Here is a 17,648-nt window from a genome sequence, read left to right on the forward strand (position 1 = left end):
TTCCATACAAATGTAATCAAATTTTATTTTTCTCCTAGTAATCTATCTGATGTTAATTTGATCAACCAGCTTGAGAAGAATCCAGAGGAGTGGGAGAAAGTTTCCCCTGTGCCCCTATATCATACTGAGATGGGGTACTCCTGGTGTCAAATGGGTAGAGGCCAGGGATGCTGCTAACTCTCCTACGACATCCAGGATAGTCCCCGCCAGTGAAGCATTAGCCAATCCAAAATGTCAAGAGTGCTGACGCTGAGAAACCCAGAACTAGAAAGAATAAGACCTTGGGAGGTGCCTTCAGCCACATCCCAGTCTCTGGCAAGACTCTCACGTCAGCAAAGACAGCCTCCATTTCACAGGCCTAAGTTTTCCCTTCCATCTCTCACCCTCTCTGCCCTCAGGAGGCAGCAGAGCAAAGGTTCTATGGCGCCAAACTGCCTAGGTTTGAATCTGGGCTCCTTGATCTACTTGCTCTGTGACCTGGAGCAAGTCACTTAACCTCTCTGTGCACCTTATTCTCGTATGTAAAGCAGGGATAGTAACAGTAGCTACCCCTGGTGTCTGGTGCATCATAAGCCTTGTAAGTGGCAGCTGCTGTTACCATCATCCTCATCCTCCTTATTATCTCTCAGGACACCTTAGCTCTTCTCACCTCAATACTTCCCATCATTTCCTCTCAGCTGAACAGAAAAGCAGTAACTGCTCCGTAAAGGTTTGCTGACTGAAGTAGGAAGCCACTTCCACCCCATTCTTCACACCCGGCCTCTGGGCACCGGGGCTAATCCTGCGTGGCTTCCACACACCGTTCTCTAGAAGAGACCTGCCGGCTCTGCCTTCCCCTTCTTCCTCTCTGGCTTCCAGGGACTCACCCACAGGGTCCACGAGGTCGATGTGATCCACAAAGTCCCTCTTTCCCAGGTAGACGGTGAGCTGGGGAGGAGAGGCACAGTGGGTGTTAGCAGCTATGGATCTGGAGGCTCAGAAACTGCAGGTTCATGCCCTGGAGAAAACCCTGGAGATGCCCCTGAAACTCCTAGACCCACATCCCACCCTCATGGAGATCCTAACCAGAGCTGAACCCAAGCCCCAGCCCAGATACAAAGAATAACAAACCTGTGCTCAACCCAAACCCCGATGAAGTTGTTACTGTTCCCGTTTTACAGATGAGGACACTGAGGCTGGAAAGGTCTTCATGCACAGCAGCAAAGAAGTCTCTGCTGAGCAGGAGTGCTGGGCCTGCCTCTGTCTGCGGGAGGGCACTGGGCACTGGGCAATACGCTCTCATTATTCCCCCACCCCCAGGTAGCATGGCAGGAATCCACTCAGGTGAGGACTCCAGAGCTGGAATTCACAAGGAAGTCAACAGGGAAGAACCCCCTGAAGAAGTTCAGGGAAGAACCCCCAAGCCAGAGTGCAAAGTGTCATCCTGCTCCTCCACAATCCCTAAATCTGGATGCATCTCCCTCCATCATAGCTCCCAATCTCCCCCTCCCCCCTCCATCCCCACAGCCACTCTTGCCTGGACTGCATACCGGCCCCTCCGTGGTCTGTGCCTTGGCCTCACACACTCCACTGTTGTGCCCTCCACAGCCAGGCTGGTAGTCTTAAAATGCAAACCATGCTGTTCTGGTCTGAAAACCCTTTAATGGCTCCTCAGTGCCCAGAGGTTATATGACAAGTGGGTACCATTCCAAATGCCAACTCTGATCGATTGGTAGGAGCTGCATGGGCCCCGAGTTGAGAGGCTGTCTAAGATGGATCCTGGCTCAGCAGGAAAAGTAAAGGGCAATTGGTGATGACCACTGTGAACACGGGAGGGAGACACAGGGGCACCTGGGGTGCTATCTGCCAGCCCAGGCCAGGAGTCCCAAGGACTCAGCCCTGCAACCACCCCGTCCTCTCCCCCTGCCTCCCTCTTGGCAGATGCAACTGCTGTGGTCCACACGCTACACCCACACCTAGAATGCCCCGTCCATCCTGCCTTACCCAGAATGCGTCCCTCACTAGGGGAAGCCAGCGCTGACTGCCCGGGCTGGGTTCCACAGCCCTTGGGCATCCCCTTATCTCACACTTGCCACTTTCTGTTGAAAAGGTTCATTTCCGAGTCTGGCTGAGTAGCACAGGCTGTGCCTTATCAATCTCAGTACACCCCGCACCAACCCCCTCCCTTCTCCCCAACATGGAATGATGTCAGTAGCGTCTACTGGCTGCAATGAGAGGAAGGCAGGATGGAGCCGGAGGCCTGTGAAAACAAGAGAGCAGGACGGGCACTGGGAGCTGCCCTGGATAACGGGTGACAACTGGATTCAGCTGAGACTCTGGGGGAGTCCCCTGAGACCCTTGGCACTTATTCTAATTACTGCATCCACACTGAAGTAGCCTTCTGATGGCCGAGGCTCCCCATACCAGAGCAGGGGGCTCCTAAAGTCAGGGGAGTTGTACCCACCCCCAGGTGGAAAGTTTGGTAGGTAGGTCCACCCTCTGTGCTCCAGGATGCCTGTGGATAGCACTGTCTCCCCTCGGGTGCGGCGGGGCTTGCCTGCTCTGTAGAGATGCCCAAGAGAGAACAATAAGAGTTTGGGGTGAGGAAGGAATGGGGAGGGGCTGTCACAGACTCACCTTTCCATTCGGGCTCGCCTTCTTGAACACCCTGTGGAAAGGAGAGGGAGGTCAGGGTTAGCATATCCGGACAAGGGGCCCGGGTGGCACCATCCAACAGTAAGGGCTGGGACAGTGCTTGGCATAATGACAGCTCACCATCGCCGCCACTATCCCCACCCCCCCATGTTTCCCGGGCTCCAGCAATGGCCCCTCAGCCTGTCAACACACAGCAGGCTGGTGTCTTTCACGAGGCGAGTCTGCGCCAAGACCACCCAGCCCATGCCGAGGAAGAGTCTAGTCTGGGGGGCCTGCCCTGTCCTCCGACACCCAAGGTTCCTGCCTCAGGACCCTTGTTGTAGCAGGCCCTCCCTGGGCTGCTCTCCCCCGACAGCACCCCATCCTCTGTGCCCACTTGTACCCCCAATCCTTCTCGCTCCCCTTTGCCTTTGCCTCCACACTCCCCACTTCCTCACCTACTGCGTATCTGATTTGCTGATTACATTTATGCCTGTCTGCTCTGCTAACCTGCCACAAGAGCAGATGTCTGTCTCTCTCATCCACTGATGTAGCCCAAGCACCCAGAAGGGCACCCAGTAGGTGTTTAATAAACCCGTGTTAATACACGGCAGGTAACGAGCACACATACATGTTAACTGCATGGGTGAAGGAATGAATCAGCGGAGGATTCAAGTGAGGAAAGGAGGCCGGGAAGAGGGGGGACGTGCATGCAACGGAGCCAGCAGAGGCGTAGTCCGCAGCTCCCAAAATGCTCACTCGGCCTTCCCAGCCCATCGCAGCTTCCAGCAGCTCCCCCTGCCCTGTGCCTCCATCTGGGCTTGGGGTCTGAGCCCCCTCCATCAGCTCTCCGCCACCCTCTAGCCCCAGGACTACAGAGTGATGCTGGGAGAGAAAAAAGTGGAGTTAGAGACAGAGACCCAGAGATGAGAGATGGTGTAGGAAGAGGTAGGGAGGGGAGGCGGGCCCTGCAAGTGTGAAAAGATGGAATGAGAGCTGGAGAGACAGAGGAAAAAATGACAAAGAGGGAGAAAGAGCAGTCACAAACAGAGCGATGGGGCGACACAGAGCCACACAGCAGTCCAGTGCACCACAGCCCGTGTCCTCCCCCAGAGCAGCAGGCCCAGCAGGCAGTCAGCACAAGGTGGGGTGGGACCCACAGCATCACAGGGAAGGGGTGGGGTGCTGGCTCTGTGCTGCCTCCATAGCCCCTGCCCTGCCCCCCCTATTTTTGGAGCCCAAGGGACCACTGATGTGTCTGAGCTTTCCTTGCAATGGAGGGCCTGGCACATCCCTCCCCCACCTCCCCTAGGAGTTCTGGGCCTTTCTGCTCCTCATAAATATTTATCAGTGTTTGGAGTGTGAAGATGTCACAGCTGACTAGGGTGTAATAATCGCTAAAGTTAAAAAAAATACAGATCACATGGTTTGAACCAGCAGCAACCAAGTTGGGGCCAGACCTGCAGAGACCAGAGAAGTGGTCCAGGCCACAGGGACCCCAGATGCTTCCAAAAGCCTCAGTCCACCCCTCGGGAAAAGATCTGAGGGAGAGGAGAGACCGAAAAGACCTGAGACCCCAAGTAAGTCAGGCAAAGCCATTCAGTGATCCCTGAGAGGGACAAGGGATACCCTGGCCCCAGAAGCGGGGCTGGGGACTAGGCTGCAAGGAGTGATTGGAAAAGGGAGGGGGAAGGAAGAAGTATCCGTTGAGTGCTTAATTATTATTTCTTCTAGCAGCAGAGTGAAATGGGTATTATAACCCCATTTTACAGATAATGAACTTGAAGTTCAGAGAGGTGTAGCAATTTGCCTAGGACTACTCAGCAATCCAGAGTCTAAGTCAGGATTTAAATCTAATTCTCTTGCCTCCAGAGGCCGGTACTTTATATCCACCTCTGCTGCTCTCCTAAAGCAGGTGTTTTTTTTAAATCAACATCAGGCCAATAGAAAAGAGGGAAAATGAGCACAGGGGAGGGAAGGGGAAGAAATAAAGGGTGAGGAAGGGATGAGGTGAGGGTGACAAGGGACAGGAAGCCCAGGCAGCAGTGGGGAATGTCCTGTAGAGAACTCAATCAGCCAGGGGCCGCCTCCTTCAGGAAGCCAGGTCACTGAGGCTTCCTCACACAGCAGCAGCAGCAACCCTTGTCCCAAGAGCACGTAGGGCCCTCCTCCTGTCTCTAATTTTCCCAGAACCCTGCTGGGCCTTTAACAATCCCATTTCAGAGATGAGGAAATTGAGGCTCCGAGAGGCGAGCCATGGCTCCCTGTCCCCAGAGATCACATCCTTTCCACTCGGTCACACAGCCAAGGTCTCCTTGGCTTCCTGACCCCGACTCTGTCAGCAGGGCCCTTGTCTGGGGGCTTCCAGTTTACCAGGATTCCCACAAGTGCAGCACCACACAGATGGCTTCCACCTGTACACTTTGAAAAGCAAACAAACACATAAGCCAAACTTCCAGGCTGTGGGATGACTGAGTATGTTTCACCCCGTGTCCCATCTATGCCCACAAGCCTGATCCTCAGAACTGAAGGTGGGTCCCTTAAGAGAAATGCCTGCAGTGTTCTAGCTGATCTAAGCTCAAAAGAGACAAGGGACAGAAACCCACCAAGGATAACCCAATAAAAGGAGGAGGGGTATGATAAGGAGGCAGAAATCTCACGGGAAGGATGCGCAGGCAGGACGCACGGGGGCTGGAGGCAGGAACAGGGAAGCCATCAGACTCTCAGGCAGTTGTGCTCTCTCTCCACCTCTCCCTCTGGGGCTGCATGTTCTCCTGACTGTATTTCTCTCTGTGCAGCTGCTCCATTGTCTGTGTGGACCGACTCTCTGCTTACTCAGGGCTATTCTGCTCCTCCATCATTTTGGCTGGCATGTGGCTCGCACTCCAACCCTGCTTCTGCTCTGCCTCTAGCTAAGCTTCCAACTGTTTATTAGCTGAATGGCCCAATTGTCAAAGTCCCAGGAGAAAAATGTGATTGGTCAGCTTTGGTCAGGTGCCCCATGCCCGAGCCAATCAGCTATGCCTAGTGTGTGTCATGTGACCCAGTAGACATGGGCAGAAGAGGGACTACAGAGCAGATTTTCCAACCAGGGGTCACCATTATCAACCCATACTGAAATCAACTTAAATACCTGCCCCCAGCATGTTGTTTTGTAAACAGAATAGAAAATCTAAGGCGAAGATCCAGATGGCAGGGGTATAGTAGGTATCACTATATTTACCAATATTCCAAACCCCTCTAAGGCTAGCCATAGGCTGAATCAAATTTCTACAGTCCTATGAAGTTAGGCATGCTCCATGTGGTTTGTTCTGGCTAATGAATTAAAAGAAGTGTCACATGTCACTTCTAGGTAGAAGCATTTAGGGGCTGATGTGTGATTTCCCCATGCTCTTTGTTAATTATCTATGGTGCCTGTAACAAATGACCATAAACTCAATAGCTTCAAGCAACATAAGCTTATTATCATACAGTTCTATACTTCAGAGGCCTGACATGGACCTCACTGGGTTAAAATCAAGCTATTGGCAGGGTTGCATTCCTTTCTGGGGGCTCTCAGCGTGAATGTTTCCTTGCTCTTTCCAGTTTCTAGAGACCACTCACACCCCCTGTCTCATGGCCTCTTTCTCCTGCTCAAGGCGTAAACATCAGTTCGAGTTCTTACCATAGTGCATCACTCCGACCTCCTCTCCTTTTAAAGACCTCCTCCAATTTTAAACACCTATATGAGTACATTTGGCTCCCTATTTCAGGGTCAACTGATTAGCAACCTTAATTCCATCCTTAACTGTGAATCCCTTTGTCGTGTGATATAACATAGTCAAAGGATTCCATAATTACGAGGAAGACATCTTTGGGGAATGATTCTTTTGTCTACCACTCCCTCTGCCATTGACATCAGCAACAATCTAGACAAGAAAGCCTCCAGTGACCTAAATCCCCTGGCTCCCCTGCTACCCAATACATGGGAAAATGAGAAAGAAATCTCTTGCTCCACTAACTTGGGATTTTACTATAGTGCATCAGCTTCTCTTGACTGATAGAAAAATTATTATTCAGTGAAACTTTTGTTTCTGTTTAACTGAGTTACAAAGAAATGAATTTTACCTGCAATTAAAAAAATTTTTTAAATTCACTCAGGCCTTAAAGCCTGAACATGTCCTAACTGTATCTGATTCCATTTCATCACGAAGTGCTGCCAGGTGAGCAGACGGTCAGCTCTCCACTAGCCAGGATGCTGGCTTCCCATTGCGCCCCATTCCCTGCCTGCAGCTTGGGGTACCTGTTGATGAACTTTAACATTAATATTCTGCTGCTCTTCTATGAGCCACCAGTCCTTCCCATATCTAGTTATCCCTGCAGGGAGAGGCCTGCATCATGAATTCCTTTCACGATCTATTATCCAATAACCACGAGTTTATAATTCTGTGGGGTACAATCAAACAATTCAAACCATTGACTATTACATAGCATTAAATGATACTTGCATCTTTCAGAACACAGGGAGATGCCTATGATGGAATATTAAGAAGAATAAATCAGGAATAAAAACAGTTGGCACGAGCTCAACTTTATATTCAATAAATACCAAAAGAAAGAATGAGAAGACTTAAATGTTAAAATGCTCCTCAAGTTGATCTATAGGCTCAATGCAAAATCCTATAAAAATTCTGATGACTTTTTGGCAGAAATTTGTGCGCTAAATCTAAAATCCATAATCAGGAAATGCAAGGGACCTGAACTAGTCAAAATAATCTTGAAAAAAAATAAGAGAACAAAGCTGCAGGACTCACACCTCCCTAATTCAAAACTTACTACAAAGCTGTGGCAAACAAGATTGTGTGATACAAGCACAAAGATGGACAGATAAGTGAATGGAACAGAACTGAGGGTCCAGAAAAACAAAAAGCATATATTTATGGTCAAATGATTTTTTTTTTAAAGATTTATTTATTTATTTATTTATTTATTTATGTATTTATTTATTTATTTATACAAGCACTGGGTACAGTCAGAAGCGCGGGAGGGTGAGAGAATTCACCAGAGCCAGAGCAGGGAGCAGAGCAGGCAGAAGGACCGAAGCACACTGCTGAGGGGAGCAGCGGGCGGCAGGAGAGGTCTGCGCACCATGTGGGACCCTCCTCCGGTGGCCGGGGAGCAGCCGGGGATTGAACTGGTGCTGCAGAGGCCGCGGGCAGCTTCGCAACCCAGCGCTCAACCGCTGTGCCACCAGGGAGGCCCTGGTCAAATGATTTTTGACAAGGAAACCAAGACAAGTCAATAGGGGAAAACAGTCTTTTCAGCAAATAATGCTAGGACAGCCAGATATTTACATGCAAATGAATGATGGTAGACTTCCCAACCTCACATCATACCTGAGCTGAAAACAGATGTTCACATGAAAACTTGTACATAAATGTTCACCAGGAGCATTATCCATGATAATAATAAAGGTTAAAAAAAAAATCAGGGCCTCCCTGGTGGCACAAGGGGTTAGGCACAACACTGTGAAGCTATCTGCAGCCTCTGCAGCACAAGTTCAATTCCTGGCCAGCCAGGGAGTTACTCACATGGCGCAGCAGACCTCTCCTGTCTCACCGACTACTCCCCTCAGCAGCGTATTTCAGTCAGTCTGCTTGTTCTGCTCCCACTCTGTCTCTGGTGAATCCTCTCACACTCCTCACCTCTGGCCTGTACCCCAGTTCTTGTATGCACAAGTAAGTAAAAGTTTAAAAAAAAAAACCCAAATGTCTACCAACTGATGAGTATATTTTTTAAAATGTGATATAGACATACAATGGAATGCTATTCAGTCATAAAAAGAGTTAAGTGTTGGTTCATGCTACAACATGGATGAACCTTGAAAATATTAAGAGAAAGAAATCAGACACAATGGACCATAGAATGTTTGATTCCATGTATCCGACATGTCCAGAATAGACAAATCCATAGAGGTAGACAGTAGATTAGTGGCTGCCAGGAGCTGGTAGGAGGGGAGAGAGAAGTAATTGCTAACGGATAGGAAGTACAATTGGGGTGATGAAAACGTTCTAGAATTACATCATGAGGATGGTTATACAATCTTGCGAATATACTAACAGCCACTGAATTTTACACTTAAACTGTGAATATCATGGTACATAAATTATATATCAACTTAAAAAAAAACTGGAAACAACAAATAAAAATGAATGAAAGAACAGGAAATGTGTCAACACATCAGCAGGGTTGAAGGAAATTCCCTCCACCCACCCACTCACTTCTTTCTCTTTTTTCCCTCCATATTGCACAATACGCATAAATTACTTTGTAGAGATGCCAGGGCTTCCCTAACAAGATACATCTCAAGTCTTGGTGAAAGGAGAGTCTGGAAAAATTTTTAAGTGAAATAGACAAATATGGATCCTATGACTCCAAATCCTTTGATGTTAGTCTTTGATTTTATTATTTTACAATCCAGAGTCTAGATCTCTGGGATTCCTCAGGCCCCTCCCACCTCACCCTCAGGCCTGCTATGTCAGTCATTAGAACTGCTGTGCTGTCTTCTGCTCAGCTATTTCCTCCTCTAGGGAGCCTTCCCTGACTGGCCCCAGGTCTGGGTTAGATGCCATCGCTCACATTCAGTGTGTCCCAAGTCACAGTAGTTTCCACAATGTAATGGTCTGTTTACTCGCCTTCTGCTTCACTTACTTAACTCAAATGAAAGTACAGATCTTATTTGTGTTATTGACACTGGATTCATGGGGCATCGCAAGGTGCCTGGGACACAGTACAGGCCCAATAAATAAATATAGGTTAGATGTTGTTGAGTGGCTGCCCTAAGAAAGAATTTGTCAAGAGGAGGATGGATCAAGTTTGAAAAGATGAAAGTGATGAGCCTTTTCCTTGGGCAAGTGGACTCAAGGGATTTTCCATTTGTGCTTCTCTTTGGCCATCAGGATTAATGGGCACTAGCCTTAGAAAAGTGCTTCACAGGGGCAGGGCCCTAGTCACCATCAGGCTAAGCCAGAAACACAATTGATACACCCAAAACAGCCTGGACTCAGCTTTGAACCAATGGTTCTCCCATTTATCATTCACCGATACAGTAAACACTCACACAGCCCTTACAATACCAGGCTCTGTGGGCACTGAGTTTAGCAAACAATTCATGATACCTGCTGACATAAGACCCTGGTGCAGCCAAGTCAGAGAAATTGCAAAAGAACGTTGGCTCTCCCTATGAGCCAGGTGCTGTGCTAAGTAAGCACTCACACGTATTAAGATATTTTATTATTCCACCTAAATAGCCCAGTTTCTCAGAGGAGAAATCTGAGAATAAGAGACCCGAAATAACTTGCCCAAAGTTACGAAGCCTGTATCAGAAGTCGAATGAATGAGCCGGGGGCAACACCATGAATGGGCCACCTAAAAGAAGCCATTTAGACAAACACGTGTGCTCAACAGCAGAAAATTCATCTGGAGAGACATGAATGTGGATTCGCTGCCAGTGAACTGAGGGAGTGCTGGAAACAATCCACTCCTTTGTGAGCATTGGAAAATGCATGTTAGAGAAAAATGCTGTGAATCCAGTGTGTGTGGGAAGATGTTCTGATGTTACTCAATCTCAGTCAACATCAGAAAACACATCCAGGATAGAAACAGGCACCAGTTACTGTTGAAAGTGTATCATAGATATTAACTCACTGTTCCCCAAACAACATGCGTCCCCGTCTCACAGATAAGGAAACTGAGGCACAAAGTCTAAGTAATTTGCCCAAGATGACACAGCTAGTAAGGATAGGCTAGATATTAGAGCCCAAGCAGTCTGGCTGCAGAGATGACACTTCTAACCACCCATAACATTACCGTATAGGTTATTTGGCTCTAACTGAGCCATGAGGAAAGACTTTAAGAGAGGAGCTAGCCATGAAGAAAGGGGTCTTGAAAAGCACATGGAGGCAGAGGTGTGGAGAGCAACTGAATTCACTGGCAGAGGCGTGGAGGGCAACTGAATTCACTGGGTGCTGGGGAGATGGTGAGCAGCCTGGGGTGGCTGAAATGTGTCCCACAGGCCTGGCAGGAGCACCAGGAAGAAGGATGGACCACAGATGGGTCCACTCACTCCACAGGCAGTCATGGAGCGACCGGTGCACTGGGCCCTGGGCTAGGTGTGGAAGGTCTCGGACGCCAGGCCAAGGGATTCAGACTATACCCAGAGGCGATGGGGGGGCCATGGGCATGTGGGGGAGGGACTTGTATATGGAATACAGAGATGTCCCTAACCCCCTAGTTTTCCCACACCCCTTCCCCTGAGAGCAGCCCTGGTTCCGCTGGGAAGGGTGGGGACTACACAAGGGGGCATTTACTCTCAGGTGCAGCGCCCTACATTCTGACCCACTTTCCTGGGTGTGAGAACAGACATCAGGGAGCAGGGAGGCGTGAGGAGCAGGTGGCTGTGGCAGCAAAGAGGTTTCTAGGGCCCTTATCACACTCTCCCTGGTAGCAGAGTTATTTGTGTACAGGCTTGTCTGCTCTGCCAGAATGGAATAGCCTCCCTGTGTCCTAACTTTGCCTGCCTGTTTATCTACCATTAGTGCACCTGCTTCTCAGAACTGCCCAGGATGGGGGTGGAAGGGCAGGCAAACAGGAAATATCTCCCCCACTTCACAGATTTAGGGAGCCTGGGGGATTACAGTGGAGCCTGCTTCATTTCCCAGATGGAGAAATCAAAGCCCAAGGGAGGAAGTCTTACGAGGGCAGGAAACTCAGGCGCAGAAACTCACTGGTGTGCCAGAGTCACAGACGGCAGGAGAGCCCCAGGCTTCCAGTGCTCCTGTAGCCCCACCCTATCCCAGAAGCCCACAAGGTTCCCATGGGCCTCCACATGGCTCCCTGCCACAATGCTCAATGCCACTTCATCCAAGAAGCCTTCCCTGATTGCTTCAGCCTAGCTGGCAGGCCTAAGGGGTGAGAAGTAGTGGGTAGAGTGTCTGGTGAAGTCAAACTCCAGGGTTCTGGACATCCCACAGGCTTCTAGGCAGACAAAGCCCTCCAGGCTCCTGCGTATGTTCACTTTTCTGGTCATGATCCAAATTTGTGAAGAGGAGGAGGCGGTGCAGAGAGGAAGAAGGGGAGCTACCAGGCAGCCACGGGCAGAGAGAAGAGTTTCTTAAAGGGGCATGGCTCATTTCCTGGTAACCCAGGAAACCGGAGATCTCAAAGTCATAGGTTAATAAAAATTTCACCAAGCGGCCTGGCAGCTGGATCCCAAGCTGCCCACAGACCGCACCTGAATGCTCTCCAGTCTTCTCGAGGGTGGAGCAGAAAGAAGGGAAAGCCACTGGCAGAGGAAACAGATGAAGTGGGCGCTGGACCCTGACAGAGACTGACCTTGGTCACGCTGAGTTCCCTCTGTGGCATGCTCCCCCTTGTCTGGAAAACGGGGGCGTAAGTACCCCATAGGTTGAAGGGATAGATAAAGACTTGGTATCTACCAGGGAGATGATAAAAGTATATCATTGATGTACTTTGATAATCACTGTTATCATCACCCTCCTGGCCAAGGCTGCCTTCACCCCCTCCAGTGCCGAGGGAAGAATTCTTGCCCAAATGTTCCAAATGTGAGATGAGAGGGCCTAGGCCTGGGGGGAGATCATTACACTACTCTTGATGGAAAGAGAGAAGTTCTTTTGGGCCTCCCCGGTGGCGCAGCAGTTGAGCGCTGGGTTGCAAAACTGCCCACGCCCTCTGCGGCGCCGGTTCAATCCCCGGCTGCTCCCCGGCCACCAGAGGAGGGTCCCACATGGCGCGCAGACCTCTCCTGCCGCCCGCTGCTCCCCTCAGCAGTGTACTTCGGACCTTCTGCCTGCTCTGCTCCCCGCTCTGGCTCTGGTGAATTCTCTCACCCTCCCGCGCTTCTGACTGTACCCAGTGCATGTACAAACAAAACAAACAAACAAACAAATAAATAAATAAAACATGCCTCTATAAAAAAAAAAAAAGAAAAAAAAAAGAGAGAGAAGTTCTTTTAGTCGTCTGACTACCTCTCTGTCTAGGATGGAGAACAAGTTTAAGATGTTCTCTTCCAGGCCTCCCTGGTGTCGCAGCGGGTTGAGTGCCGCACTGTGAAGCTGTGCACAGCCTCTGCAGTGCTGGTTCGATTCTCGGCCACCCATGGAGCAACCCACATGGCACGGCAGACCTCTCCTGTCTCGCCCACTGCTCCCTTCAGCAGTGTGCTTTGGTCCTTACCTGTTCTGCTCCCTGCTCTGTCTCTTGTGAACTCTCTCACTCTCCCGCAGCTCTGGCCTGTACCCCAGTGCTTGTATAAATAAATAAATCTTAAAAAAAAAAAAGATGTTCTCTTCCCAGTTTAGACCCTCACGATCCAGCAGTCTCCAGAATGTAACCTGCTATCCCTCTTTCTGCACTAGCCTTTCTTTCAGTTCCCCCAACTGCAACTCTTCCCACCCTTCCTAAAGTCACCTCATCCCAGAAGCCTTCCCTGACTGCGTCAGCTTAAAGGGCCTTGCCTGCCTTCTCATCTCCCTGGAGTTTTGCTGGCTCCCCCTCCTTCCCCCTTTTCTTTCTTCATCTTTCCTACATCTCTCCTTTCTTTCCTTCCTCTTAGTTTCCCAGGCTCCAGACCTGGCACCGTTCTTACCTCCTGGAGACACAGGCCCCTGTGCCCTGTCCTCAGACACCCACACTCTGGAGCAGGGAGACAGGTGCTCCTGGATGAGGAGCTCAGCCCGGCTTCAGACACACAGCAGTGCCACTCACATCAGCCTCTCCCCTCCCTCTCCTTCCTCCTGTGCCCCATCCTCGCCCTCCCCCCCGCCCCCCTCCACAAGGCCTGCATCTCCATTCTGCAGCACAGGTGGAAGTGGAAACTCCACCAAGCTCCGGAGAGCAGCGCCTGTGTCTTCCTTTGGTTATTCATTCCCCCTGACACAGAGTTGGTTTTGAACAAATATTTTGAATGAATGAATCAATGAATTAATGAGCCAAACCCAGGCACAAAACCAGGGAAAAACAGAAGGTGAGAGTAGCGGGGAAGCAGAGAGTAGCGGGGAAGCAGAGAGTAGCGGGGAAGCAGAGGCCAGCAGGGTGAGACTGGGCAGCGAGGGCCCTGGTGGGAGGCCTGGCCTGCCCAGGACACGACACCCAGCACCCCTGATTCTCCCTGCACGGAGATTTTATTTTAGGTCTTATTTATTTATTTAGTCAATTTGAACATAGAAACTTTTAGTGATAAGTTATGTTAAAATGAGACAGGAGGGCCTCCCCGGTGGCGCAGCGGTTGAGCGCTGGGTTGCGAAACTGCGCGCGGCCTCTGCGGCGCCGGTTCGATCCCCGGCTGCTCCCCGGCCACCAGAGGAGGGTCCCACATGGCGTGCAGACCTCTCCTGCCGCCCGCTGCTCCCCTCAGCAGTGTACTTCGGTCCTTCTGCCTGCTCTGCTCCCCGCTCTGGCTCTGGTGAATTCTCTCACCCTCCCGCGCTTCTGACTGTACCCAGTGCATGTATAAACAAAACAAACAAACAAACCAGCAAAACAAATAAATAAAGCATGCCTCTATAAAAAAAAAAAAAAAAAAAAAAAGAGACAGGAATTCAGAAGCAATACATTTTTTCCCATCTCATATTTCATTAAGACGTCAGAATAGGTAAGTGTGGAAAGACACCCCTGACATGTCTACCTGCCAGGAGGCCTCTAAGGGGCTAAAGACCCTCTGTGGTCAGGGGCTCCACGTGGACTGAAAGTTCTGATTACGGTGGCAGCTTGTTCCTAAGAATTTTGGGGAGAAAACCTCATGCCATATATTTCACCAGCTATGGTGCCCGGGACTTGCTAGAGTTGACTCATGGAGAGTCACAGAAGCCTGTGTTTTAAGGGATTGTGTGAGTTAGTTGTAAACCCAGCCATTGCCTGTGGCTCTCCGCTGGGGGTGAATCTGCCCCCTGGGGACATTTGGCAAAGTCTGCAGACATTTGGGGGTGTCCAAACTTGGGGGAGGGGTGCTATGAGGTGCAGCAGTGGAGGCCAGGGTGGCTGTTGCACTTTGCACATGTCAGCCCCTCCCAGAGGCTTCAAAGACGCTCCAGACAAAAATGCTACTCATGATGTATGAGAAATCCTGATCAACATTACAAGTAAATCAATTATATTAAAACAAAGGGAATACATCCTCAAGATGTATCCCCCCCTGATTATTTTACTAGATTTTACCATGATGCCCTTGAAGTTATTTATGTCTGCTAGGTCCTCCTCCTGGGCATCTCTTCCCTGCCCCACACTGAAACAGGTCAGCCATGTGCAATCCACAGTGGAAACATTTACACTACAGAAATTGGCAAAGACTACAACCCCCGCCCAGCCCCTTTTGTCGCTGGAGGACTAGTTTTGACTCGTGCACCATTGGGTGTAACCCTACCTAGGGTGTAACCCTAGGTAGAGAGGGGAAATTCACAAGCTTGGTGGGTGTCTGTAAGTTTCCAGCCCAGGCAGACAGCTCAGCACCAGCCTGCCTAAGCCAGTAGAACATCGATCTGAACATGGCCACAGGCACAAACTCTACACACTTCATACACTCACACATTACAAACACCACAACACGATATGCATGTGCACAAATACATACACCCAAACATACCCACATTCCACACACCATATATACTATAAACCCTACACACACTTGCCACACACACACACCATCTTTCAAAGCTCATATCGCATGTACGCCACACACCTACTTTTACACTTTACACACCACATATACTAAGAACACCTACCTACTTGCATGTATCACCCCTACACATGTTCGCATACAACCCACACACATGCACCATACACACACCACACAAATACACACCTACTCCCACAGAAGCCCTGTAGCCAGCAGTGGACTCACTTAAACAATGAGATCAATAAAAGAAAGCCGGTCTGACCTGTCACATATTTTGATGCCTAAGCACCATTCCCTTGTTCCCTCCTCATCCTCTGCATACCCCCACATCCAGCCTCCTAGGGTAAAGGTCTCCACACACCCCCTGGGGCACCAAACCCAGGGACTCCCTCCAGGACCCAGGCCTCTTGGCCAGGTGGTCCCCCACCCCCGCCCCTGCTCTGTGCCAGCTCTCTGCAGCTCCAGGGCTGAGCCCGCCTGGCTGTGTCCTCCAACGCTGGGCCTCCACTCCTTCCCAGAGCTCCAGGCAAGCTGTTCCCTGGGCAACTCCACCCACCCAACCACTTTCGCTGTCCCCACATGCTGGAAGTCCATACCTCCTCTCTGACCCACACCCACCGGCCTTGGGACATCTCTACTCTATGTCCCCTCCCTCCTCAGACAAGTCCCAAACTGACTTCCTGTCTGCCTACACCTGCTCCTGGCCTGCACTTTCTGCCCCTGTCCACTCCACAGAGTAGGTGCCCAGTGCACATCTCAAGGACACAGGAAGAATGATGGAAAGCCTATAAAGAAAGGGAAAAAAAAAAACTTCCTTCTGAAGCAATAGGAAGTCTTACCCCATCTTACAGATGAGAGCCCCAAGTCTTGGCGAAGTTAAGGGGCCAGCCCTGGTACAGTAGCTGAAGTTGGGGACTGCGTGGGGTGGAGGGAAGCCGTAGAAGACCCAGAGCTGGGGCTGCAGGCAGCAGCTGCCAGCCCAGGGCAGGCCCTGCAGCCCCGGGCTCTCCCCAGCCCCAAGTGAGGGGGCTAGTTACAAAGAAAAGGAAAAGGCGTTCCTGATACGTGTCCTGTTTCCTCTCCTCCTCTGGGCTTCTCGGGCCTCAGAGGGCGGATGTCTCTGGGCTGGCAGCACTCGGCCTGTGCACAGATAGGCAGATGGTTAGGTTTCCCCAGGGCCCTTTCCAGCCAGCAGCTGGGCCTTCAAGGAGACAGGGAATCCCTGGAGTGAACCCTCCAGTTTCCTTCTCAGCCTGGGGGAGCCTCCGTCCTTTATCCACAGTAGATACTTGTCACTGCCAGCCACCTCTTGTGCATCAGTCTCCCCTAAAGATACCTCCACTGGGAAGCTCACCCTTACTTCTGTGGGGTAAGACCCTTCTTCCCTTTCTCCTGGCACCACAGCAGCCAAGCCTATTACTTTGCCCACAGATAATTATTGCACAGCTATTATCTATGGACTGGGCTCCCCAAGAATCAGGTGGCTGGCAGGAGCCAGGGAGGAGGGGGGCAAAGACAGAGGCCAGCAAATGGGGCTGTTTTATTTTTTTTAAAGAATTATTCCTTTATTGTAAGATTTTTTATTTTATTTATTTTTGCATCGAAGAATTGGGGTGCAGGCCAGAGGTGCAAGGGGATGAGAGGATTCGCCAGGGGCAGAGTGGGGAGCAGAACAGGCAGATCCACTGAAACACACTGCTGAGGAGAGCAGCAGGTGAGACAGGAGAGGTCTACACTGTGCCTTGCAGCCACATCAAACTCAGGCCCCAGTGGTGATTGCTTGATAGCGCTGAGACTTAACCCCTACGCCACCAGGGAGGCCCCAAATGGGGCTTCTTGAGGGAAAGGACCAAATGGGCCTCCCCATGAGTGTGGCAGCCTTCTTGAGGGCGGGGCAGGTCTCCTCTACCACATAAGGATGTCCCCGAACTATATGGCCATGGCTCCCCCATCAGATAGGAGGCCCTGAGGGATAAATATTTTGCCTCCTTCCTCAGACAAAGAGCTGCCAGAGGACAAGAGGCCTCCATACACCCTTAGGGGCACCTCTTCCATTATATAGGGATTCCCAGAGAACAGAAGCTGCCGTCCCCCCATGAGGTGGTACAGGGCCTCGCTCCTAAAAGCCAGAGTCAGCCTCCTCCATCAGGCTAGGAGCTCCCAGAGGGCATATTCCCCCTTTGCTGGCCCCACAGCAGTTCCCAGAACTCAGTCTAGCTCAGTCTAGACACAGAGAAGTGCTTCCCTCAGGGGCAGAACGAGGGGAGTGTTGCCCACATCCTCCCTTGCATAGGGTCCCATGCCAATGTCCTACTCATGCCCTCAGCTGAACTGAGGCTGCCTTGCCTTGCTTAAGACACCATGT

At 50.6% G+C, this 17,648-nt stretch overlaps 1 protein-coding gene across 3 annotated transcripts in view; it reads right to left on the minus strand.

Moving 5' to 3' along the window:
• The window catches only part of ARRB1 (arrestin beta 1), a gene marked incomplete at both ends in the record, with an annotated part of 69,377 nt that overhangs the window by 16,947 nt on the left and 34,782 nt on the right, over nt 1-17,648 (minus strand). For 2 of the 3 annotated variants that reach the window (XM_084231308.1, XM_084231307.1), the window contains 2 exons: nt 867-927; nt 2,617-2,647. In XM_084231308.1, the coding sequence (XP_084087434.1) occupies nt 867-927; nt 2,617-2,647 (92 nt within the window). Of the gene's footprint in view, nt 1-866; nt 928-2,616; nt 2,648-5,273; nt 5,330-17,648 lie in introns of those variants that run through there. The other variant, XM_084231306.1, reaches the window with a different exon arrangement.

The sequence above is a fragment of the Talpa europaea genome, assembly GCF_964194135.1.
Source record: "Talpa europaea genome assembly, chromosome: 1".
Classification (NCBI taxonomy): Eukaryota; Metazoa; Chordata; class Mammalia; order Eulipotyphla; family Talpidae; genus Talpa; species Talpa europaea.